The 27134-nt window shown below is 53.9% G+C and overlaps 1 protein-coding gene across 1 annotated transcript in view; it reads right to left on the bottom strand.

Annotated features, from left to right (window-relative positions):
- The window catches only part of COL22A1 (collagen type XXII alpha 1 chain), a 224269-nt gene that overhangs the window by 175887 nt on the left and 21248 nt on the right, over positions 1–27134 (bottom strand). Inside the window, 2 exon segments of the mRNA XM_070382724.1 lie at positions 21074–21640; positions 25237–25399. Of these exon segments, the coding sequence (XP_070238825.1) occupies positions 21074–21640; positions 25237–25354 (685 nt within the window). The 5' untranslated portion in view covers positions 25355–25399.

Below are 27134 nucleotides of genomic sequence, written 5' to 3'. Positions count from 1 at the left end.
ATGATCTATTTATTTCCACATGAACTTGCTTATTGGAATTGAAATACAGAGGTCCAGACACAATCCAGGTCCTGAGCTAGTTTTAAGGACCCACAAATGAGAAAACAGATAAGATAGCATCCCTGCCTTCAGGGTGCTCGTGGGCTGACTGTGGCCAGGGCCTGAGACGGGTCAGCTCCAGAAAGTGCCAGGGCTGCCCTGACACCCTGTGTCTGTCTTCTTGCCTCACAGCATACTCCTCCTTGACCCTCCAGACCCTGATCAGCAGCCCCCTGGGCCTTGCTCCCACTCACCCCAGCCTGAGTGAGGACCCCTCAGCAGGGTCCCGTGTCCTAGGGCTGGTGGTGCCGTGCTGAAGGCACTGACCAGCGTGGCTGCCTCCCCAGTTAAGTCTAGAGGCCCAGCTGAGTCTCAGTCCAGCCCTGTCTCCACTGCCTTCCCGGCTCCAGGCTCAGAACGGGAGGCGAGTCCATGATGGACGGAAGGACCAGCGGTGCCTGAACCAAGAGGTAAACGCTGAGTGGTAGACCAGATGCCTCCTGGGAAAGGGCTTCACTGTGCTTTCAACCAGGTGAGAACTCAGAGTCCAGGACCCCAGCCACTGGGGCAGGCACTGTTAGCTGCCACCCTCATACCCATCCCTCACTTCCTCCTGGCGAAAACAATGTCACTTTTATTCAGATGAGCAGCATTGTTAGCCCAGGGAGAAAAGCGGTGAGTGGTAGGTCCAAGCCAGTTATGACTCCTATGGTCCCCACCTTTCCAGCCACCCCCTCCAGCTAGAGATGCATCTGTTACCCAGTTCTGGCCAAGGGCGTAAACACCAGAAGTGCACGGTGGGTGGGAGAAGGCTGAGGTCTGAGAAGACCTCCGTTTCCCTGATGGACGGGGACAGGTGGGCCGAAGGGGCTGGCAGGGGCACGTTCCCTTCCTCCTCCTTCAAATGCAGGACAGAACATCTGCAGCACTGTCTAGGAGAACTGAAGAAAGAGGAATTCCGCTGCCCCCAAGTCCAAGTGAAAAGCTTGAGAAAAAGCAAAGGAGCTACTGAGAGACTGGATTACCGTCACATATCCAATCAATACAGACTTTTCAGGTTATCATTCAGGATCAACGTAAGGAGCCGCTCTGGAATTAAGGAGGAGAGTAAGTTCTCAGCAGTCAAAACGTGCATTTAACTAGTTCCCGGTGAGCTGGTTGCTTTTCCTTTTTGAAAGTGTGAGAGCATAAAAAAGATACAGCTGATGACAAAGCCCCGTTTCCCCTGGAGTTCACTCATTGATGTCTGTATTCCCTCAGCCTTTAGGAAGGTAGAACATTCTAGACTTCCTGGGAGCAATGCGATCTCCCTTTCCCCAGGATGGATTCTTTTTCATCAGAAGCTGCAACAGAGGCTGAGTCTTGGCTGATCAGAGCTGCTGCTCCCTGGGGCACATGACAGAAACTCACTGCAGGTTCTCAGGAAGAAAAAAAAAAAACTTGCCCTCAGTTTACCGAGTTGCAAATAGGGAGCATGTGTCTGAGCATCAGGGGAGGGACGTTAGCAGAGACAGTCTCTGCTGTCCTCTGCTTCGAGCTGACCCACTCCGCAGCTCTGTATGGAGGAGACACGCCAGGCCATCCCAGACATGCCTCCCAGTCCCCTGGCTCCCAGTCCAGAGCTTCTCCAGTGGGGGGAAAATGGGAGGGTGCTGGCAACTACTGAGTGGCTACTGCGCGCCAGTCACACTGGAGATTTGACTCACAACAGCCATTCCAGGAGGCAGATTTTGTTCCCATGACTTAGATGGAGGAATGGAGGCTAAGACAGGTTAAGAAACTCACCAGGAAGGAAGGGTGTCTGGGTTTGAATAAAGGGCCACCTGTGTCTAGAATGAGCGTGCAGAGGTGGTTCCCCGGCCAAGCTGAGCAGCACCGGGAGAAGCTGGGAGCAGAGCCCGAGGGAGGAGGCGGTCACTGCCCATCCATCACCTCACGGCCATGAACCACAGACGGGATGACGACGGTCCAAGTGGGCAGGGGAGGGGACGGGGGAGGCAGACACGGGCCAGACTCATGGGGTCGTTACTCTGAGGCCAGGAGGCCAGCCAGGAAAACAGTCCACACACCCCCACTCTGGAGAGCCAGGCCCCAAGGCCCCAGGGATGAAAGGAATAATGATTAGAACCACAGGCTTCCAAGGCCGATGGCCCACACATCGAGGTACTGTGGTCTGCTTCTGCCCGGGGCCAGAGCTCTCCCTGCGGTCAGCAGACGGAGGGAGCTTGCTCTGCACAGACACTGCGCCAGGGGCGTTGAAAACATCAGCACGTCTGACCAACTCCTCCCTGCAGCTTTACGGGCCAGGTGCGGCGGTTCACAGGTGCAGAAACAAAGGCATAAAGAGGTCAGCAGGCTGTCCAAGGCCACAGAGCGAGGAGGCAAAGCCAGCACGCCAGCCCTGGCGTTGGCTCGGGACCACGACAGCACGAAGCTTCTCTCCAAGGTCACCAGCCCAAGGTCACCCAACACAGAGGACCCAAGTCTGTCTTGTCTCCAAAGCCTGCGGGGACAGATGGCCAGCTTGCTACTTTTGGGGGCACACCTTCTGCCTCTGGACGCCCCGACATGCACCCAGAGCTTCCTTGGTCTGCACTGAGGATTCATCTGCTCTCTGACTTCCGCCCGTCAGACCCGAATACTTGGGCCCGCTTACGGCTGGCTCTGAACAGGACACTGGGGAACCTGGGGAGGGCAGATGTCAAGACTCTGACCTTGAGTGTACCCTCTGCTGGTGCCAAATCCAGAACGGCCCCACTGTCTCTCACAAAAGTGGGTTAGATGTTTTCAGATAGTCAGCGTCCTCCTCTCTCCAATCGTCTCCAGCTGAGCATCCCTTGTTTCCAGCAGCTCCCTCACCCAGGAGAGGAAGATCGGAAGCAGTAAGACCCCAACCTATGAGCACACACACCGTACACTCACAGGTCCCGGGGCACGGCTGAGGAGTGGCTGCCATCCTCCGGGACTCCAGGTCACCCCTGGAAACAGCCCTTGCACCCCCCTGCCCGTCCCTGGTAACCCTGCCACCCCTGCCCCTACAGCCTCCAGCTGCCTAAGCATCGAGGGTACCAGAGCAAGGCTCAGGCCTCCTTCTAGTAAAGTACAATATTGATAACCTGCAAATACTGTGCTAGTGACTCACCTCCGTATCTTCTGCCGACAGAGGCCAGTGGTTGGCCTCCTTTGTGACACCCGTCAGTGAAGTGTTATGCCCATTTTTCAGATGAGACAACTGAGTCTAAGAGCGCTTAGAGAACCTGCTCCAAGCACACCTCTGGTTAGCGGTAGAAGCAGGATTCAGACCCAGTATGACCCCAGCATTTCCACACTTGACACCATAACTCGATATAAACGTATGGGGTGGGGAAGAACACACGTTAACACTTAAACTGTGGCTACCTCTGCGAGGGCAGGACTTGAAGTGGTTTTTACCTCCTTTTTGCTTTTCTTTGTTTTCATGTGGGCCTTAAAAATATGAAAGTGATTCACTAGTACAGTATTTGCAGGTTATCAATATTATACTTTACTAGAAGGAGGCCTGAGCCTTGCTCTGGTACCCTCGATGCTTAGGCAGCTGGAGGCTGTAGGGGCAGGGGGCGGCAGGGTCACCAGGGATGGGCAGGCGGGCACAAGGGCTGTTTCCAGGGGTGACCTGGAGTCCCGGAGGATGGCAGGGACCTCGTGGGGCTCATATGCACGTCTGGACTCAAGACATCCTGCCACAAGGAGCAAATGTGTAAACATACAGACGAGGCAGTCCTGCCCTGCTGGAGTCACAGGCCAGACATGGGGGATGCCGGGAGCAAAGGCAGAGAAAGACACGGAGAAGCAAGGGGTCGTCATGGGTGATCAGTCCACGGAGGAAACTGGCTGGTGAGGGGCGCTAGGTGTGGGGGTCAGGACGCACGTGGGGTCTGAGACGACTCCGGGCTTGATGCTTCTGGGCTGAAAGCTCAGAAGGGAGCAAGCAGCCACAGGAAGAGCAGAGGGCCAGAAGGTCCCAGTGAGGGCAGAGCCCCGGGGAGGAAGCCGCTCGGTCAGCCCAAGGGTGATGGGCAGGGGGGTGGGAGGGCAGTACCAAGCCCTGTAGCAAAGTCCAGGGAGGGGAGAGGGCAGAGGTGGATCAGGGGACATCTCCTAACCCCAGGTAGAATCTTTCAGAGCAATGAGAAAATGACTCTGCCCGGGATACAGAGCAGGGCAGGAAGGGGGCCATCCCGGCCAGGGAGAAAGAGTTTATCACGGTGACCTTGGAAGTGCGACCCCTGCCAGGAGGGTGTGATTCCAGCTGTCCGTATTCCTTGGACCTCCTTCCTCCTGGGGACTGTCCCGTGGGCTAAGCACCAGTAGGTGTCAGCAGAGACTGCGAGGACCTCCTGGAGGCCAGGCAGGGAGAAGCCTGGGGCGGCTGGAAGTTGGGAGGGCGGCAGAGCCTTCGGCCAGCACCCAGGTGCTCAGCCCCGCAGTGACCGTTAGCACCTGGCATCTGAGCAGCACCTGAATGCAAACCTCCTTCACGCCGCATCTGACGAGCGCCTGCCACACACCTGGCACTAAGTCAGGCCAGGGCTCGTGGTAAGGGGCCCTCGGCACTCAGGGAGCTGCTGTCTCCAGCAGACAGGGTGGAAACTGGTCAAGCCAGGCACTGATGTCTCCAAGAACCGTGTGATCCCAACCCCTGGAAGGTGCGGAGGCCAGTGAGGGGTGCAAACAGCAGGGTCGGAGCTGGCTGGAGGGCCAGGGTGTCTCCACTGAGGTCTGAGGTGGAGCCAGGCAGGTGATAGCAGGAGGAGGGCGGTCCTCCAGAGGCACGGGCATGGGCCAGGGCCGGGGGGCCAGGGAGCGTGGCCACCATGGCCCGGATGGCAGACAGGGAGGAGCGACCGTGAAACAAGCTGGGGGTGGTCCAGGAGGGGTGGGGACTGACAGGCCCCTGTGGGAGATGCCGCTCTGCCTGCGCAAGGAAGGGGGCGGACAGGCCCTGGTGGGAGATGCCGCTCTGCCTGGGCAAGGATGGGGGCGGACAGGCCCTGGTGGGAGATGCCCCTCTGCCTGGGCAAGATGGGGGCGGAGGGACCAGCCAGGGGGTGGCAGAGAGCCACAGGGTTGCGGAGGGAGAGGCGGTCAGACCCTGGGCTCTCTGCCAAGCAGAATGAGCAGGCGGGTGGCCGACTGGATGAGGAGAGAACCAGAAAGAATGTTCTGAGTGTCTGGAAACCTGTAGGAAGAACCCATCTGGAAAACAGAGAACCCAAGTCCAGTTCCCACCACCCTGTGTTTGAGGTGTCTCAAGACACCCAGCAAGCAACCAGATCCATAAGCCTGGCTTTCCGACTCCAAGACGAGGCGCCTGGCTTTTGGTTTGGGAGTGGCCCATGTGCGGACAGCGTTTAACGTGCTGGGAGGGCGTGGAGGACATGGTTTGGAGAGTGAGAGGGCCAAGAGGAGGCCTCGGAGTAGGTCCCAGCCTCCCGTGTCACACGCCGGGACACGAGAACTGACCAGCAGAGGAGGCTGAGAAGGAGAGGCTCGTGAGATGGGAGTAGGACCCGGGGCAGGGAGGAGGCCCAGAGGCTACAGGAGGGAGCGTCTCAGAGGACAGGGTCAGGCCTCTGAGTAACAGAGTTCACCACCAGGAGGCAGAGCTCACGCCCAGTGTGGGATGGCAGCACGACCCCGCCCTGCACCCCGAAAGCACCATGTGGACGGCCAGGGGCCAGGGAGGCTTCGTGGGGGAAGCCACGCTCTCTGTGCGAGGCACCCTCCATCTTCTCTGACCTTCCGAGACTGTCTCCTCAGTTCCAGAACCGAATCCACACCCTTAGCATCGACCCTTCAGGGTTCCAACAGGGACTGGACAAGAGAAAGGACAGGAGGCTCCAGACTCAGGGCTGAGGCCATGGCGATCCCACGGGGTCACGGTCCCCCTCACCCCAGGACGCCGGTGCCCAGCGAGGTGTCACCTGAGGTGTCCGCACCCCCGAACCCCGAGCTTCTGCAGAATCAGAGAGGACAGGGAGCAGCCCCAAGGTTTTCACACAGGGCAGGGGTCCCACGTGAAAAGGTTGCTGAACGGGCGAGAAAAGCTAGGCAAAAGGAACCCTCCATTCCTTCCAACATGGAGTCTGAGGAGATGGAAAAATAGGTAAAACCAAAAAAGCGGCAAAATTATCACATGACTCCAGAGAAGGGTGAACAAGATACGTCCCCCTGGCCCTGTGCAGAGGGGCTGAGACTGGGCTGGGAAGACCGGAGGCGGGGGTGGGGGAGAAGGGGGAGACCCACGGCGGGAAGAGGCCTCGGGAACCCAGCTCTGGAGGCAGTGCAGATCTGAGGCCCTCAGCATGTGGCCAGGACAAACCACCTCCCCGCTGCATTTCAGGAAAGAGGACAGGCTGAGGGAGCACAAATGCCTCCTCACAGGCACACCCCTGACCGCTACCCACAGCGTCTGTGGGTCTCAGGGCGGATGGGCGAGCAAGATACCCAGTCTCTTCTCTCTACTTTCAGCCACAGCCTCTCCATTAGCAGGCGGCCTGGGGTCAGACTGTGTCCAGACTCAGGGTCATGTCCCCAGTCAGGGGAGAGAGACAGAGGCCTGGAGCCCACTGTGGACAGTGGGGCCCAGCTCAGCTGTGCACCGCGTCAGGCCCTGAACGCCTGTGTGTGGGGGGTGGGATGGCAAGGTGGGCACCAGGGCACCAGGCAGAGGCAGACACAGCCAGCCCCCAGGCCCACCTGCCCCTGGCCACTCTCCCCAAGGTCGGCGGAGGTGGGTTCCTGGAACGGCCACCAGCTGCATTTCCGTGGGAGCCATGGGGAGGCCAGTGGGTCAGCACGGCCAGCCTGGCTGCCTCCCCCCAACACTGGACAAACCAGCCGCAGAGGCAGAGCGCTGAGTGGAGCCGGGGCTGAGGCCGGGAGGAAGGCTGGGGCACGAGGGCACACGGTCCGGGGAGCAGGGCCCCCACCTAGGGCTGCCCGCCCACCCGCCACAGGTGGCAGCCTCCCCCAAGGACCTGCAGGCAGAGGCTGCGGAGCCCCTTCCGCAGTGCGGCTTCCTGCCGACCTCACGCAGGGAGTGCAGGCACGGGGGCCCCCCCTCCTCCCAGCTGACCATGGCTGCTGCCCCATCCCCTTCCAGCCCCGTGTCTTCACCAGGGCATCACCAGGTGCTGGGCTGTCTGGTCAAACCTCCGCTCACCTTTCCTAACTTCCGAAGGCCGACCCTTCCGCCCACCCTAGGCCTGCCCTCAGACAACCTTCTCGGGGACACGCACCCCATCTCCCGGGCTTTGCCCAGCCCACCTGCCTGGGGTGCTGGGCTCAGCTCCAGCTCCCTCTCCTGCTCCACCCTGAGCCTGGGGGCACCAGGACCGTGAGGGGCAGCCGTCGGTGGGGTCTGTGGACAACACTTGACCTTGCAGCCTGGGGGGTCCTTACCCCCACAAGGGCCCTGTGAGGCAAGGCCAACTGAGCAGGAGCAGTGACGAGAAGGGGGCTGGGCATAGGCTGGGCAGACTGGGGCCGCTGTGTCCTAGACACCACTGGACGGGGGTCTCGCCCGCCTCCTAGGCCCACGTTACGGGGATGGGACATGTTTCCGGGGACACTTTTCACACTTGATTGGTGACTTACACGTAACAGAGTGCACAGTGGGTAGGTTTCCTTTTGTTCTTCTGCCTGGGGTTCGGGGCTCAGGGCCTCCCCAGTGCTGGGCAGGCTTTGGTCAAGGCGGAGGTCACTGGAGATGCCCAGCTCTGCATTCCAACCCCTGGAACCATGGGTCCCACAGGGTCCACCAGTACAGGCTCCTCTGGTTCAACCTGAGCTCAGGGCAGATCTCAGGCCCTAGGCAGACACGGCAGCAGCGCAAAACACCCAGGCTGAGCAAGCGGCGAGGGACGCCGGGCTCGCCCTGCAGGGGAGCTGGGGCCCCTCCAAGAGCTCCTGTCATCACTGCCCCTGCCTTGGTCACTCATCCTACGTCCAGCTGTTAGACTGATGCAAGGAACAGGAGATGGACTGAAAACAAACAAACCAAAGAAAATCACTATGTGTTCATTACTTGATCAAGCAACACTGGCTACGTCCAGAATATGAGCAGGTATTTCAGAAGCGCAGACAGACACTCCATATGCACTGGGGTTTTTTGTTCCTATTCCCCATGAGATTCCTCCATCTCTCTCCCACGCGTACGTGTCTGCTAAGTCGCTTCAGTTGTGTCCGACTCTTTGCAAGCCTATGTACTGTAACCCTCCAGGCTCCTCTGTCCATGGGATTCTCCAGGAAAGAATACCGAAGTGGGCTGCCAGAACCTCCTCCAGGGGATCTTCCCAACCCGGGGATTGAACCTGCATCTCTTAAGTCTCCTGAATCTGCAGGCAGATTCTTTACCCCTAGCAGCACCTGGAAAGCCCCAAATGCACTGATTTTTAATAAAGCTGTAATTTTACAACTTCCAGGGTGAGGGTCAGGAGGAAGGGGGTTTTGCTGTATGGACCACCTGTCTCTAGATTCGTGTGTGAGTGTGTGTAGGCACATACATGATCCATGTGTGTGTTCTGAGTGGGCATGTGTGTTTGCGTGCCCGTGTGTTTGAGTGTGTGTGTGTATCTGTGTCTGTGTGACTGTGTGTCTGTGATTTGTTGTGTTTATATGTGGATAAACTCAAAGAAACCTGAATCTGTGTCATTAAAAGGACAAAGACAGACACATTTTACAGCCAAAAAGTCGCCAAGAACATGCTGCTTTGACAATTGTTTTCCTTCAGCCTTCCAGGAAGCGTGAGGCTGTATCAGAAGCACAGCAATTAATCAGCTGCATTTCTTGGAAAGCCCCAGACACCGTGTAACCCCTGTGCCCCCCTCGCCCTCCCACAAGTGTGAATCCAGATCAGCTAGGTCAAGGTTAGCTACAGGACGTGAGAGACACTCAGAAGGCAGAATTCCTCCACATAGTTAATTATATAGATGCATACTTATTTACAGACACGTGTGTATATATAGACTGTGTATACGTGTATATACATTTTGCAAGTGCCAATTTCACTGTGGCCACTACATTTCATCCCTTTACCAACGCAACACGAAAGCCACTGTGGCAAGTGCAGAGTCAAACCTCCCTCCCTGAGCTGGAACTCCTGGCGTGACGATGCCAGTAAATGAGACAGTCATGCCTGCGTGCACGCACTCTGTCTGGGATGGCCCAGGGACAAAGAGCGCCATGGCTGGGACCATCCCACAGCCGGGCAGTGGCAAGGGGAGCACGCAGACCCACAGCTGACCTTGAGTCCTTTTTAGTCGTACCGGGGTATGAATCCTTGTCTAAGACGTGGGATGGCAGAAGGACTTTTTAGGATACACGAGTCACCCCTAAAAAATGGCAAGGCGAGGAAGCACCTATAAAGCAACAGCTCCTGGGGGCAGGGGAGAGGGTTATGCAGGATGACAATCAAGACACAGAAGGGAAGGGGCCTTCTGGATAATTTATAATTTACAGTATATAATGGGTGGGATTATATATAACATATTATTTATAATAGTTAATATTAATTTTAATGTATTAATTTATAATATAATGTAAAATACATATTAATTTATAATATAATAGGTGGGTGGGAACCCCACACACCCTGCTCAGCACCCCATGAAACGCCCTCTCCAGGGTCACCCCAGGAGACAGTGGCAGCGACTTCAGATTCTCCTAACCATTGCATCAGAACCCATCATCGGGAGTCCGTGATCTTTCCCTCTACAGAGCCAGAGAGTAAACACTTTGGACTTCATGGGCCACGTGGTCGCTGTCACAACCACTCTGCCTGTGGTTGTGTGAACAGAGCCACCGGCCATATGTAAACAAGCTGACATGAACTACATCCTCCAATAAAACTCAGTGTGTAAAACGTGGTGCCTGAGCGGATCTGGCCTGCGGGCTGGAGTTGGCCAGCCCCTGCACTAGGTCAAGGACGGGCTTGCCTTCCTGAATAGGCTAGCTCTCTTTACAGAATCCAAAGTGCGTGAACTTCGAGACCCTGCCTGATTCCCTCCTGGGATGAGGAGCTCACACGCAGTCGTTATGTCTCAGAACTTCAGTTTTTTACTTTTTTCAAATATAGATTTGTCATAAAAATAGTTTATCAGTTGCACCTGACTCTCTGATCCCATGAACTGCAGCATACCAGGCTTCCCTGTCTTTCACTATCTCTTGGAGTTTGTTCCAATTCATGTCTATTGAGTCAGTGATGCTATCTAACCACCTCATCCTCTTTCGCCCCCTTCTGCTTTTGCCTCCAATCTTTCCCAGCATCATGGTATTAAGTATGATAATAAACAATGCAATAAAAACAAGAACCACTGTAAGTGGTTCACTAGATCAGTAAATATCACATTCTTTCAGACGAGGAGACCAAGGCTCAGAGAGGCTCACACTCCAGCCCAGGCACCACCAGCGGGCAGCAGGCAGCGGGCAGAGTTGGGATTCCATCCAGTCTCTGTCCACAGATCAGAAATGCTGGCAAGGCTGTGCCCTGATTATGATGGTCACAAACTCTGTGCCAGGCTACAAAGGGAGCCTTTCATGTGCATGTTCCCTGGGCTCCAGAGAGTAGGTAGTAATATTACTGTCCTCGATTTATAGTAAAAACTAAAGGTTAAAAAAGGAAGCTGTCCAACAGAGAAACTTGTGTTTAACTGGGGCCTGTAGACCTCAGTCCATCTGCTCAACCCAGATGCTACAACACTGTAGCTCCCCAGGGGCAGAGGGCAGGCTATGAACGCAGGCCCTCCCCAAGTTCTCATCCTGTAATCCTCACACACGCCAGAAACCACGCGTTCCCAAAGCGGGTAATACTGCCTCCAAAGGAGCAAAAATGGCTTTCAGTGAGGGTTTGAAAAAATCTGAGGGATTTCAGATGGGGCCCTCCAAAGTTCAACCTACCCAAACAGCATAAATAGTAGGTGTGATATTACGGTTTCAGAGAAGCAGGCAATGAGAGGAAACAAAACACTTACATAAATACCCTTCAAAGGAGATAATTATTTTTAAAAGGTCAAGAAATACTGCCCTGCATAAAACACATAAACTCAATCACCTTTCTGACAAACAATAACTATGCACACGTGAGCTTCCCAGGCGGCTCAGCGGTAAAGAGCTGGCCTGCTAACGCAGGAGATGCAGGTTCCATCCCTGGGTCGGGAAGGTCCCCTGGAGAAGGAAATGGCAGCCCACTCCAGTACTCTTGCCTGGGGAACCCCACGGGCAGAGGAGCATGGGGGCTACAGCCCACACATGCCGACACACACAGTAAGAGCAGACAGTGGCAGAATGTGTGCTCAGGGCCATTGTTGTGTCAAGCACTTTCCGCATCCCAATCCTTAGATTTTTTAGGACGCTCAACAAGGTAGAAATGTCACCATCATCCTCTTTGTACCAATGAACAGGACAGGAAGAGGTGAGCTAACGGGCCTGAGGCTTCACCCAGGGTGCGGGGTGCCAAGGCCTCCCACCAGCCCACACTGCACCGGGGGGAGTCACTGGGCATGTGCAAGCCTGCTCTAGGAGCCTCCCTACCTGCACAAATCCACAGAGAGCTCAGCACTTAAAAGGCAGGACAGCCATCCTAAGACCCCAGAACCCAGCAGCAGAAAGCGATGGTCAGGTGGGGAGAACTCAGGATGCGAGGGGGCCTACTCCTTCTGTGCATCGGGAAACACCCATCAGCAAGTGTGGACAACACGAGCTGCCCTCCCTGGTTCAGCAGAGGCTAAAGGCGGAAGCTCTGGGGTTTGGACATGTGGGTCACGCAGATGCGGCCAACAGAGGAGTCAGGCAGGGGCCTCATCGGGGGCGCGGGCCCTGTGGGGCCGGGCTGGGCAACTCTGCCTTCTTCCCCAAGCACACAAATCAAGAATGAGTGATGGGTGGTTTTTAGTTTTCCATTGCTTTCAGTAATTTTCCAATAAAATGTCCCAGCTCATAATCAGAATTAAGAAACCCCATGACCGTTTCCAGGGGGTGACCTCAATCAAGACAAGTTTTCCCAGGGAGGACCTCCCAGTGACCTTCAGGCAAAGGGTGGGACCCCCAGCCTCGCTTCCTGAAGGCGATGTGGTCAGGGAGCCAGGCCACAGGCATCCACGTGGCGGCTCCAAACCCGCAGTTGGGGCGGCCGCCGGCTCTGCCCCAGCTTCAGATCCATCCAGGGGGGACAAGCTGGGCAGGTCGCCTCATGGGCACGTGTGTGCTCCTAGATGTGAGTGTGTGTGTGGTGTGTGCAGTGTCTGGGGGTGCATGTATGATTTATGGGGTGTGTGTGGGTGTGTGTAGAGTGTGGGGGGTGTATGTATGCTTTATGGGGTGTATGTGAGTAAGTGTGTGTGTGTGTGCACGCATGCGCTGACCTCACAAGTCTCTGGGCCATGCAGAGGGACGTGGGAAAGGAGACGGGTAGGGACAGGAGGACTTGGTCCCTGGGCACAAGGCCGCCAGCAGGGCTGTGCCCTCTCTGATGACCACAAGACTCAGGCCCCGAGGGAGACAGGCCCAAACAGACTCCCAGCCCAGACACGCCGCCCAGACATGCCAACAGCTGGGCCCAGGCTCTCCCTGGACAGTATCTCTTGGTCCTCAAGGGGACATTCTTGGGTGCTGAGGTGCGCTCTGCCCTTGGCTGGTTCTCGGCCCCCTCCCAGCTGAGTGGACTCTGGAGAATCAAGCCCCAGAGTCAAGCCTCAGCATCCACCCTCAACAGTAAGGGTCCCTCGGCGGCTTTGGCGATAAGCGCCCCTCGGGGGTAAGCGGCCCTCACAGGTAAGCGCCATGATGCTCCACCCCTGGGCACCACTGCTGCCCACCCCCGCCAGGCCGAGCCCCTCCTCCACCAGCATCAGGCCCAGGCCTCCTGCAGGCCCTTGGCTCTCCTGCTTGCCTCTGCTGGAACTCTGGCCCATCAACCTTGGCGTGAACGGCTGTTCCACGTCATTCCAGCTTTTCTCTTCTCAAAGGCCTTCCTATAACCTTCCCACTTAAGACCCTTTATCATGCAACCCTTTTCATTTCTTCAAAGCACTTAACCACTCTATGAAATCACAATCAAGTTCACTTGATTTTTTTTTCCCTCCATCTTCTTTCTGGAAAGTATTGCCCTAAAAGTAGAATCTCAGATGTGATCACTCACCATCGTGATCCCCTTGCCTCAGAACAAAGTCCAGGAGATAAGAGGGAAACAAAAAATATGTGTTGAGAAAGTAACACAAGCGTATCACAGAGAGCCTTTAAGACGCGCACTGCTGCGAGCTGCTGTCTTCAAAGGTCCACCTGGTCCGTTCCCAGTTACACAAATAAGTCCTGTGATTTACTCACACTGTTTTTTGCTATTAAAAAAAAAAAAAGCATAGAATATATTTTCAAGTGATTCCCTCACCTGAAGGTGAAGTGGCCTATGGCAGATACGGTCAAAAGCAATAAAGAGCCTCTCAAGGAATCTCAGTGCCCAGCCCCCAGGCCCATCTTCCCCATCCTCACGGTAGCCAAGTCTGTGAGCAGGTCTAACGAGCAGAGGACGTCGGGACCCTTCTTGCAGGGGCTGAGGACATGCATAAAATCACAAACTGGTGAAACGCATGGCTGGGGAGGGGATGCCGACATGCTCCCCGTGAGATCTGCAGGACAACAGTGAAATGCATTCCACCTCACACATAAGAAAGCCCCTCTGTGTGTGTGTGTGTGTCAGTGTGTGTGAGTGAGTAAGGATCGCATCCAGTAGTCAAAACCCACTGGGAAAGCATGTGGACACACAGCACAGAGGAGGGAGGGAGGGAGGCTGCAGAGACACGAGAAGCTCCTCCTGGGCCCTGTCACACTAACATCCAAGAGCTACAGGACACAGCCCAGGACATGGCCCTTGTCCCTGGGGAGAGGGGAGGCAGGACCACCAGAGAGCGTCCCCAGAATAGAAGTAGGTGGAGGCTCCCCGGCTGTGGGTGCTGGCAGCCACAGGATCGCTGAAGGCCACACCACCAGCTATATAAAGGCTGTGTCGTGGCCGTGACCGAGCCCAGGGTGGAGAGGGCTCTTAATTACAGCTGCGGCTCTGGGGCTGGGCCTCCGCCCCACGCTCTGCAGGAAGCCAGGCTGAGATCCAGTCCCCTGGGGGCCTCGGCAGGCCATGGAGGGGCAGGAGCTGATGCCCTGACACGGAAGTGCTTCCCTGGATGAGTCCAGGGCCAGGGGGACAGTGAGCCATGGGCCAGAGCAGACCTTAGGGGAGGTCACTGGGCAAGGCCACGGAGGTCATGATGCTAGAAACAGGCCTCTGACAACACCGCCATGCATGCTTAATGCTGCTGCTGCTGCTGGTCCACTCCTAAGTCTGCAGATCATCTCTTTCATTTATAAAATGAGGATAAAGATTTCTTCAGCTACCATGACCTTCATCTGTCTACTGAACAAACAGCCACTGGTCACCGTGCAGGAGCCAGGGCTGGTCCAGGCCCTGGTAGGGTTCAATAATTAGACATCTGATGGGATTACTACGGAAGGACAGCTCAGAAAAGCTCAGACTCGCGGGCACTGAGTGTTGAGCTGGGTGAGGAGTCGAAGGCCTGATTCCCTGTGATCCTGGATAAGCCACTCGGCCCCTCAGTGCCGTCAGCGACAGAAGGAAAACTTACTTAGGGGATTGGGGTGAGACTTCAAAGCCACAGTAGGTTTAAAGATGGTTCCTGAATATCCAAACTTAGTGGGAAGAGCTCAGGCTCTGCGGTCAGAGTGAGGTCAAAATCCCAGGTCTGCTCCCAGCCAGCAGGGCCACTTCAGGAGTGACCCGAACTAGCCACCCTCCGAGGGACCAGGAGTGGCCATGGGGTAAAAGCCAATATAAGTACCTAAGTGTTGTGAATATGAACTCTGAGAAAGGATGGACGTGGAAAGGAAGCCATAAATGCATTAGAAAAAAAAAAAAAAATCAGCTGGCGGCACTAAGTTATCCTATTTGCTGCTATGATTTAGGAGGCAGGTTATGGGAATTTTGCTCCAAGCAGAGAGGGATGATGGCATTCTGAGGCCTGAGAAGCAGGACAGTTCGAGTCCATGGCTGATCCAGGAGCAATTTGGACAAAGAGAAGCTTCTGCAGCAGCCACCCTCAAAAAGCACTGTCCAATCTCATGCCTGGTCCTGTCCCCACATCACCCCCTCCTCTGCTCACATGGTCACTCCCGGCTGGGCTTCCAGACCAGAGCAGGGCAGCCACGGCCCCCACATCCCAGCCTGTCCTGCCTGAGGGCTGGGGCTGGGCACCCACCTGGACACTGGCCCCTCACCTCCTGTGCGCTGAGCTGGGACTCAGTTTCCCTACTGTCCCCCAAGACTGCCCTGCCTCCCTCTGGTAGCCAGGCTGGCTGGAAAGCACAGGCTCTGGAAGCAGTCATACCTCAGTTCCCATCTGCAGCATCAGCATCATAGAAGACGGAGGAGGAGGAGGAAGCGGAGGAGGAAGAAGATCGTATGAAATTTCCTAGCAGCCACAGTTTTAAAAAAGTAAAAAGAACTAGGTAAAATTACTTTTAGGAATATGTTGTATTGAACCCTAAATTTTGAGGATGTGTGTGTGCTTCATCTCTCAGTCGTGTCTGACTCTTGCGACCCCACGGGCTGTAGCCTGCCAGGTTCCTCTGTCCATGGGATTCTCCAGGCAAGAGTACTGGAGTAGGTTGCCATTTCCTTCTCCAGGGGAAATCTTCCCGACCCAGGAATCCAACCCAGGTGTCCTGCATTGCAGGCAGACTCTTACTGACTGAGCTACAAGGAAGCCCCACATTTCCAGAATACTATCATTTAAACATGTAATTAATATAAAAAGATGCATGAGATGCTTTACTCCCTTTTTTCATACCTCGTCTACAAAATCCAGTGGGTATGGCACTCAGGCACTTCTCAGTCTGGACCAGCTCCAGATTGGTCACTGGCCACATGTGATGGCCAGCGCGGGACGAGGCACTAGTTTCCCCAGATGCAAATCGTGAGCACTGACACCGCCCCTTCCCCCCACCCCAACTGGGCTGGGTGAGAACACAGTGTGAATGAAACGCAAATATCCTCCCCAGCCTTCAAAACGTTTGGTGCTCAGAGAACAGCGGGCTCTCTGAGTGCTGTTCACCTCCCCCACACCCTGGGAAGTCAGGTTGGGGTCCTTCTCCCCCAGATGTGGCCTGCCATAGGGTGCAGGTATGATTCACCCCCCACCCCCCATGCCCCAGCCTGCCTTTTCCAGACGTTCATCAACCTCCAACATCTAATCGTTCCACTCTGCTCACCAACATACACACGAGGGAAACAGTTATTGTTGGCTAGGATTTCAGATTTGCTGAATATGCTTAGTCTTTGCATTTGGGAGGCAGTAGATCATTGCATGAGTTGCTTCCAACATGCACAGCACAGAATCCACTGCAGGTTGCTGCCCCTGATTTCTTTTTCAACAACATTCAGGCAGCTCCTCCTCCATCCCAGGCTCTGTTCCAGGCACTGGTACCCCTAGGAACAGCCTTTCCTTGGTAAGGATTATATTCCGTGGGTGAAGGCAGCTCTGACGCAGACAAACGAACAGAAATTTCAAACGGCAGGAGGCAACCAGCATGCACAGTCTGTGGTATAATCATGTGTCACTTCCCTGCTGCCTCCAGGAGGAAAAGCTTCCCAAGGACAAGAAGGACATCAGCTCCAACACCGCATCCTGGACACCTGATAATTGCCTGGCAGAGGACTCACTCAGTGTGTGACTGCTCAGTGAATGAATGAATGGACCGACAGATGGACTGAAGTGAACCGATGCCGACTACAGCGTACGGTTGGGTTGAAGTTGAATGAATGAACAGATTAGTGTGAATCCACCATGGCTGTTGAATGAATAAATGAATGAGTGGACTGGATGGACTGAATGATCACAACACTGGAAACCCATGTCCTTACTCTCAGATCTCCCAGGTCATCAGTGAGAAGCCCCCGCGGGAACAGCCCAGATCCAGACCATGCATCATCTGCAGGTACCCTGCCTGTGCCAAAGGGCTTCTGGCTGTTTGGATGCTGTGGGGCTCCTCAATCTCACCCGCCATGTGCTTCCCACTACGTTCCTGTTCGCTCTTCTGTTTTGTTTTGCTTTGTTTCTAATTGAAGCAATTGTGAAGACATTTTGCTTCCTGAGTCTCCAGAATACAGCGGACCCTCTCAGCCTCCAGCTGTATTTACAAACCGGATTCCCTTCAGATGATTAAGAATAACTCGACTCTTCCCTCCATTCAGGCATGTGGAGAAGCCTGCGAGGGAGAGTCCTGACTTTCTCCTGACATTTCCACAGCAAATGTGAGATGTGCTGGCCGGCTGGACGTGCATCCTTTCCCCTTTGGGTCTGGTCCCTGGTGTTCCTGCCGGGGTCAGATCCCTTTCCCTGGGGGAGGAGAGGCAGTAACTGACCCCACTGCACAATATCAAACAGGGTCCTGTGGTTCAGGCCCAGAGAGTCAGCCTGCTTTCACTCTGAGGTTACGGTGATTGGCTGGGGACAGTCACAGGGTCTAAAAGGCGTCCAGCTAGTCAAGTCCAGGCCTGTGGGGTCACCCTCTCCTCTCCTGGGTCCAACCCACACCCGCTCTTTCTCTGTCCTGCTCAGGCCCCTGTCACCCAGCCCTTTCGCTGGCTGCTGTGGGATGTCAGCCAGCCCGGCGGACAGGGAGTGAGGCAGGGACTCCTTTCCTGCTCCCTCTGGGTCACGGCCGAGTGGGCAGCCGCGATTCTCCCTGAGACGAGGAGACCAGAGCTTGTGATGGTCAGGCCCTCCCCACCCAGGGGCCCCGGCTCCCTGCCATCCCTGCTCCAGCCACTGGCTCCCGGTGCCTCCCTCTCCCTCCCCAACCTCAGTCTTCTCCAAACAGAACCTCATCAGCATCTCTTCCATCCACGCTGGTCACTGCCGGACGCTGACACACAAATCTGCCAAGAACAGAATTAACAGCAAAGGCGAGCAGAGCAACAGGAGAGTAGAGGGCCCGGTCCCCGCTCGGGGCTGCCCAACCGCTGGCCTCTGCATCCTGGGTGATGTCCCTGTGTCTTACTCCTTAAGCAAGTTAGAGCAGGGTTTGCTGTTACCTGTGACCATTGTCCCTCGCTCAGACCCAGGGTCAGTGGTGGTGAAATCTGTGTTCTAGGGGCACAGGGGGATGAGGGCAGAGGCCGACAGCCCAGATTCTGTGCCCACACTGCCACTTTATTAACTGGGCAACACGATCCAGTGACTTGACGTCTCCAGGGTTGTCCGAACCATTCCCAAAGCCATCCCCTGGGAGGGGGAACCTCTTCAAAATCTAGCTTCTGGTCTGCCAAGACGAAGAACCACTTTGAACCCAGGCTGCCAGGATGAAGAGATGCTGGCGGGAGTGGTCAGCTGGGTGCTCACAGACTCTGAGCCACCAGGCTGGATGACTGCCCCTGGGCTGACCTGGTCCTAGCACCCGCCTCTGTCAGCCGGTATTTCTGGCCATATGCACCTAGATCAAGTCTCTACCTGGCCGTGGCGCAGCAGTTCATCCTCCCTTCCTCCTCTTCCCCACGTGGCGCCATCACCTCTCTGGACTGCTGCTGAGGGCCCTGCAGGCCTTGCAGCTGTGCCCCCTTGGATCTCAGCATTCAGCAAGAAGGGGAGCATCTGTATCTTAGGAGGCTGTAACGAGGGTCAAATGAAGTCACTGTGGAAGTCCACAGCCAGTGAACTGCACGCTATGGAGCAGGTGAGTGTCCCTTAACCCTCTGGGCATCCCTTTCCTCATCTGTAAAACGGGCCTGGGCATCCACCCCCAACACCATTCTCTGAAGTTGCCCAGCTGTCTTGTGAGGGGGCTCACTAACCTGCCAGGATTCCTTTCTCCGCGAAGATCTGACCATGTCACGTCCTGCCCAGAACCCTCAATGCCTCGCGGTGCACACAAGGCCCCTCTTTATCCAGGCCTTGACAATCACACAAAGCCACCAGCCCCCACTCTGCTCCTCTCCTCCAATCATTATAGTGCACTGACTAAACGTTGCCACCTCATCCTGAAGCTTGTGCTCTTTCTTCTAAACTAAGTGCCACCTCCTCCAGGAAGCCCTCCCTCATTCTCAAGGTCACCATCCACCAAAACCACAGCAGGACCTCACCCACCACATTCTTTTCTTTGGTGTCTTTCCCAATATCTAGATGAGGAACAGATTTCATTTTCTTGGGCCCCAAAATCACTGCAGATGGTGACTGCAGATATGATATTAAAAGACACTTACTCTTTGCAAGAAAAGCTATGACAAACCTAGAGAGCATATTCAAAAGCAAAGACATTACTTTGCTAACAAAGGTCTGTCTAGTCAAAGCTATGGTTTTCCCAGTAGTCATGTGTGGACCATAAAGAAGGCTGAGCGCCGAAGAATCAATACTTTTGAACTGTGGTGCTAAAGAAGACTCTTGAGAATGCCTTGGACAGCAAGGAGATCCAACCAGTCCATCCTAAAGGAAATCAATCCTAAATATTCCTTGGAAGGACTGATGCTGAAGTGCCAATACTTTGGCCACCTGATGTGAAGAGTCAACTCATCAGAAAAGACCCTGATGCTGAGAAAGATTGAAGGCAGCACAAGGGTACAGGATGAGATGGCTGGATGGCATCACTGACTCAATGGACATGGGTTTGAGCAAACGCCAGGAGATGATGAAGGACAGGGGATCCTGGCGTGCTGCAGTCCATGGGGTCTCAAAGAGTCAGACACGACTTAGAGACTGAACAGCAACAGATGAGGAAAGCCTGAGGGCAAGGGCTGTGTCTTATCTTTTTCTATAGGCCCAGAAATCAGCACAAGGCTGCACAAAAAACAGACTCTCATTAAGTATCTGTGAATAAGTAAGTAGAGATTGAGAAAGTCAACACAGAGAAAAAGCCACAGAGTGCAAAAGAAATGGAGACAAGCATCAAGGCTCAGACAAGTCTTAGCTGCAAGGCTGGCCCATCCCTGAGACCAGGTCCCTGCAGCTCCGGCCTGCTGTTCCCACTGTCAGTCCCTCCTCCACTGACCCAGCCTCCTGCCCCTGTCTAGGTGGGACCCTCGGGGCTCCCTGACCCAGGGCTCAGTCCCCCAGAGAAGTCAGTAAGACAGAGGCAACACTGCTCCCTGCCCCCACCTGGGCCCGGGAGGGGGAAGTTACCAGCAAGGAAGGAATGTCACCCCAGTGAAGCAGGCACAGGCTGAAGCTGGGGAAAGGCTGACACGGGAGAAACCCACTCCAGCCCCTCCTGTCCTGGAGAGGGGGCTGGCCTCAGGATGACCCCACTAGAATCTTGAGGTCAGCCGCCCAGGTCAGAGCCCTAGGGGCTCCTGGCTCTCTGCCCAGTTGTCCCCTTACTCCACCCACAAACTCTTCCCTCTCTCATCCCCCTAGCCCTAGCCACAGTCAAGATTCCAGACAAATAACTCGGAGGCCTCGGGTGACCTCAGAGAGCAACAGGTCAAGAGCCCCTGGCCTTTGGGACCAGCAGCAGCCATCATCTTGAAGTGGCTGCCTCGGGCTTGTCGGGGACAGTTCCTGAAGGCGGTCTGTGCCCCATTCTTCCATGATTTTTCACTGTGACACCTCAGGAAAGGGGCAGGACCTGACATCTCTCACCTGTGTGAGCAGGTGCTTGGGCGAGGCCTTGCAAGCACCTGCTCTGACTCAAGGGCCCTGAGAAACCAATGCATAGTCCCCATGGCAGATATGGAGCTGCAACCAGAGACAGGTAACCAAAATCTGAGGCTGGATGGGGTTTAGGACCCAGCCCTCATGAATTTTCTTTCCCTGGACTCAGGGCCCAAGGCACAGGGCCCATGGGACCCTGAGGGTAGGTGTGCACGCTGGGGGTGGGTGCGCCTGGGTTTCCAGGTTCCTGAGCTGCAGAGCAGCCGCAGGGTGTCCTCAGGCCCGCCTCTGCCTGGAAGCTGGGTTTGCCCCTCGCCCCGCCCGCCCCGGGCACGGTCCCCACTCACTCTCGCACAGGCGGCGCCGCAGCTTGCCCCGGATCTTGTCGATGGCGTCGAAGTCAGACACGTGAAAGATGTGCGCCGCTGTGGGCTCGGAGGCGATCTCCTCTAGCTCCTCGCGCAGCGCCTCGCCCACGCCCACGGCAAAGATGCGGATGCCAGCACGGCGCGCGGCCGTGGCAGCGGGCAGCACCAGGTCCTGGCTGCGGCCGTCGGTCAGCAGGATGGCCACCTGCTTGAAGGCGCGGTCCCCGGGGCGGCCGCCGGCTCGCGGCGTGAAGCTGTGGCGTGTGATGAAGCGCAGCGCGTCGCCCGTGTGCGTGTGGCCGCCGTGGTAGGCCAGCTGCCGCGCCGCCGCGCGCACCGCAGCCCGCGAGCCGAAGCGGCCCAGCTCGAAGGCTGTGGCCGGGCGGTCGCTGTAGCGCACCACGCCCACCCGCGTGCGCTCTGGGCCCACCTCGAACGTGTCCACCAGGTTGGCCACCCACTGCCGGACCTTCTCGAAGTTCTCTTTGCCCACGCTCGAGGAGGAGTCCAGCACGAACACCAGGTCATAGTGGACAGTTTTGCAACCTACAGGGGCAACGGGAAAGGCAGGGTCCTTGCAGCGGGCTGGAAGCGTGGTCATCTGGGTCCCCAGACCTGCCTCCAGGCCCCGCCCGCTCCGCGGGGTGAAGCGAGGCTGGGCTGCCGCCTTAAAGCCCCAACCTTGGTTCCCTAAAGGCTATCTGATGGGGAGTCTCCCCAAGATTGCTGTGAAGTTCACCTGACTACGTATATAGTTAATATGTACACTCACATATATACATAGTGAATAACATATAAGTATATATTATATACTATAGATAATTATATATATAGTCTACATGTATTTATACAAGTGAATAACATAATTATATATTATATATTATGTACTGTGTATAAGCATATATGATTATATATAGGTTACAGATATATCCATGTAAGTGCATAACAGTCATGTAACAGTGCTGACTACTGTTGTCAGTTTCTTTAACTCCTCCTACTATGTTGGTTCAAAAGTGACTTCATTGTCTTTCAGACCTGCAAAAGGCAATCCAAAAAATCTTCAAACGCTCATATTTCCATCTGGGCAGAGATAACTACTGCTAACCCACGGTGTATTTATCTATGCTGTTGGCAGAAGCGGGCCTGTACCCGTGGCACTGATATATAAGCTGGTTCCCAGCATCCAGTGATAGGCCAGGAGCCCATTTCCAGTGTGATAATGCTGGTTTCCATGGCTGCAGAGATTCCGCCACAGGGATGAACATAATTTATTTAGCCAGTCCTCTCCTGTCAGAGAGTTAAACAGTTCACAGTGTCTCACTATTAGAAATCATATAAAATGGATTGCATTCATATATTTTAGAAAGTCTACGGTGCTTTATAAAAATAGGCTCATATCTTTACAAATATAAACTTTATATAAGCTATATGACACTTTTGATTAAATAAAATGCAGCACTATAATTTATTTCTGATCCACAGGGCAACCCTGTGCAGAGAGCTTGCTGGTCCCCATTTTACAGTTAGATAATAGGAAGAAAAGTGTTTTCTAAACTTCAAAGTGCTGCCCAAGTAGACAGGGGAATCATCAAAATGCCCTTGCCTCGATTTTTCCAGAATCTGAGTCTTGGCCATGACAATGGGAGCAGCGGATCAGGCTTCTGGAAATACCTGGCACAGACAGTTGATCAGTGAAAAAATTTTTTTTTTTTTAAAGAGAGATCTCACTGTGTTAAAACGTCCAGTTGGCAAAAGTAAAAAATATTGACTGTGGTGGCCAGTGAGGATATAAGGAGAATGCCTTTATGGGCTCAAGGAGTGAGTCTGGGGTTTGTCACCCCCATCATCAGAGCCCTAAAAGCCTTGTATCTTTGAATCCGCCAATTCCAGATTCAGTGATTTACTTAAAGAAAACCAGCAGATAAATAGAAAGGGCAAAAGTAAAGCTGTAAGGAAGTTCATGGCAGCATTGCCAAGCAAAATCCCGGAGCCTGCCTTCATGGGTACGCATAAGGACCACTTAAATAATATTCCGCCTGCATCATTCAATGGAATGCTAGGCGGCCACCACAGTGATGGCCGTATTTACCAACGTGGATACACCTTCCACTCTACCATTGCCACATTTACCAATGTGGATACATTTTTCACTCTATCATCTATCACTAGGTATGAAAAGCACATGTGTGTGTGTCTGTGTGTGTCTGTGTGTGCATGTGCATGTATACAACTGCGTATTGAGGAGAGAAGCTACGAAAAGAACCATTGCTTCTTTCTGGCAAGCAGAGCCATGAGCGAATTGTATTACCTTGTAGTTCTATGTAGTCCTGATCTTGCGTTTACACAATACACAATGCATTAAGTTCAAAAAACAAAAATAATATAGCTAGGTATATTTAAACACACACGCACACATCCTCATCCCACCCTGCTCCAGTGCTCCCCTTGAATTTTCCACGTCTACCTTCCCCTCTAGTTTTTTAAAATCCAAGTCCAATCGGCTGAGAAGCCGAGGTGAACCCCTGCCTTCGCAGAACGGATCCCCTAACAGGATCAGAGCTTTTGAAGTGTGTTTGCCCAGATGTGTGCACTCAGAGAAAACTCCTGGGGAGTTTTTGCCCTGGACACAAAGGTCATCCTTTTGCCTTTGGGACCATGATGTCCAAGCCTGATCAGGGTGATTGCTGCCCACGGCTCTAACCCTTGAGGTGATGTGGTTGCAGGCGGCAGAAGGTTCACTCGTGCGGGAGGCCTCACCACGGGGCCACTTTCTCTGGAGGCCAGGGCACAGGTGCGGTTGCAGGAAGGTGAGAATGAAGGGCAATGAGGCGGGAGGGGCCCTGGTTTCTGGCTTCGGTCCTGCCACTCGCAGGGGCCCTGTGACCCCACAGACTGCTTTCCACTCCATGAAATGGGGGCGGAGACAGAAGGTCCTCGGGCCTTCCCACTTCTGAATTTGATAATCCTGGTGCCAACTGGGCACTTGCAGCTGTCCTGGGGGCACAGAAATCTCCTGGGAAGGCCCATGTTCCCCACACGGAAAACAAGATGTCCACACTCATCACTGTCTGTCTAGCTACCCCAGCTTTGTGAGTCGCAGGCAGAATAGACCCTTGTAAAGTGATGGAGAAACACAAGCCTTGGGGGGTTGTTGTTTGTTTTTCCTCTTCTTTGGAGGGCCCAGATAAACAGCCTGACTCTAGCTCAACCCTGCCCATTCGTTCAACCTCACAGGGGGTGGGGCATGGTGGGGGGGCTCTCTTTTTTTTTTTTCAACGTTTTAAAAAAATCAAAGCATAGTTGATTTACAATATTGTGTTATTTTCAGGGCTTAGAGCAAAGTGATCTGCTTATGCATATTTATGTATCAATCTATAGTCTTTTTAAAAATTCTTTTCCATTATAAGTCACTACAAGATACTGAATATAGTCCCCTGGACTGCACAGTAAATCCTTGCGGTTTACGTAGTTTTTATCCAATACTGTGCACCTTGTCTGTAAAATGGGGCAGCATTTCACACCCAGCCATCCAGCGGCAGTTCTCTCCCTGAGACCAGGTCCAGCTGTGTACCGCAGACCTGGCATGCAGGCTCGGGGCTGGGTGCCGGGACAGCCCAAGCCGCTCCCGTCCTGACTCCTTCCCCAGGTCTCCCACGGACCATGACTCCTCTCAGGAGGCCCTCGGACAGGTGGGCAAGCCGTTCTGTCACTTCTCACCTCTCCCGCCCGGGCTGTTTCTGCTCCTAACTTCCCCACTTTCTGGCCGCTCACTGTCCCGGCCACCCCTTTAGGCTGGACTCCAGGGCACTCAGTGCCCCTCGGGCTGTGGCCCAAGGTCCTCTCAGGAACCAGACGAGGCAGCAGGACGCTAACCCCACTGCTGTCCCCACACCATGTATGTGGTCAACAGAGACACAGCCTCAACACGTTGTATGATCGACCTCAGATGTGTGTTCACTCTCACACACGTGTACACGCCCCAGTGGCATGGCTGATTATGACTCACACTGGCTGGGGGACAGTGGACACCACACCTGGGATGACCCACACTCTCACACCCCCTGGCACTAGCTCACCCCTGGCCCACACCCACACACACATGGACACACACCCACTGCTCTGTATTCCGCCTACGGCCCTACCTGCCCTCTGGGCCTGACAGCCGCGGTCCCCGCTCCAAAGCAGCAGCATCCACAGGAGGCCGGCCACGACGCTCCCTCTCAGCTGGCCCATGGCTCTCTCGTGCTTGGGAACCAGCATTTCTTGGCCAGGAAGAGACACCGTGAGGGTCTACTGGAACATGTCCTGTGTGGAGAAAGAACATCTTTACAGGAGGGCCCTTGAGCTAAGAAGCTGCAGAAGTAACCTCTGGACCCCCTCAGGGGAGGAATTCCCCAGACCCAGCCTCCCAACCCTCTTCACTGCTGAGACTCAACTTTTCACACAGCCAAAGGTGTGACTTTCTAAGAGCAAAGCTCAGTGTTACCTCCTGTTCCCTGATTCATCCATCTCTCCGATCCCCATCCATCCATTAGCAGATGCAAATTAATTAAGAACCCGCAGGCCTCCTGTTATCTGCTCCCTAAGGCTCTGACCTGTGACACTAACGTCATTATTCTGATCGTATTTTCTACTTTTAGACATTAATAGGCTGCTTTATTTGTTTAGCATGTCACAAGAGGACATCTCTTTGCCCATACTCAGCTATTTTCTTACAATAGATTTGTAGGAAAACACTTGGGGCGTCCGTCCTATGGGTTTTGAAAGGGCCCTGGTAAGAACTGTCAAACTGCTTTGCAAAAAGGCTGCCCTGTTTTCACTGCCCCCAGCAGGGTCGGAGTGCATGTGTGGGTGCCCCTCTCACTGCGTACCTGGCCGCACAGATTGGCACCATTCCTTTGATCTTGGCTAACTCAACATCCCTTCTTGCTTTCAATGCATTTCTTTGATCCATTGAGGTTTATTAGCTAAATGATTTCCCATTTTGTGTATTTTATTTTCACGTGGATGGCCATTTCAAAAACTGTTTGTCATTGAGAACACCAAGATCCAGGTAAAGGAAACTGCTTATAGATGTTACCATTCATTTATTCACTCACAAATATTTGCCAGTGGCCCTCATGTGACAGGTTCTGAGGGCAGGCAGATGAATGTCACCAAATCCATACTCACGGACACCTGGGAGACAGGTAAGACATAGGCCCAGGCAAGGTAGGCTCAATGACACTGAGAGAGGGAAGGGGGTGTTTATGGGGCTCAGGAACAGGAGGGGGATTGTCCTGTGACCATTTCAGGAGAAGGTGAGATGATAGTTACCACGTGTAAGAAACCCTAAAAACTCACAAAAAGCCATTAGAACCAATAAACAAACTCAGCAAAGTTGCAGAATGAAAAAAAAAAACAACATTCAAAAATCTTCTGTATTTCTGTCCAGGAGCAATGAACAATCCATAGAGAAATTAAGGAAAAGAATTTTATTTACAACAGCATCAAAAAATAGCGTAAAATACTTAGGAATAAACTGAACCAAGGAGGTGCAAGACTTGTACACTGAAAACCACAAGTCACTGCTGAACGGAATTAAAGAAAGGCCTAAATACGCAGTAAGACATCTTCTGTTACTGCTTTATGGTTATAGGGTTTCTGTCTGGGGTGATGAAAATGTTCCAGAAATAGTGCTGATGTTTATATAATATCTGAATGAACCTGATGCTACTGAGTCACACACTTAAAATGGTAAATGTTATGTTATATACTTTTTATTACAATAAACCTTATAAATGATGTCCATATCCTTATCTCTGTGAATATGTTATGCTACATAGCAAGGAAGAATGACAGATACAGGTGGAATTAAGATTGCAAATCATGACTTCCTTGGTGGGCCAGTGGTTAAGAATTTGTCTTCCAACACCAGGGACGTGGATTCAATCCCTGGTTGAGGAATGAAGATCCCACATGCCACAGGGCAACTAAATCTGTGTGCCACAACTGCTGAGCCCACACACATAGCTAGAGAGGCTGTGCGCTGCAACTGGAG

The sequence above is a fragment of the Bos mutus genome, chromosome 14 (genome assembly GCF_027580195.1).
Source record: "Bos mutus isolate GX-2022 chromosome 14, NWIPB_WYAK_1.1, whole genome shotgun sequence".
In the NCBI taxonomy this organism is placed as follows: domain Eukaryota; kingdom Metazoa; phylum Chordata; class Mammalia; order Artiodactyla; family Bovidae; genus Bos; species Bos mutus.
Note: the sequence above shows the minus strand (reverse complement) of the source record. Positions and strands in the feature narration are given on the sequence as shown.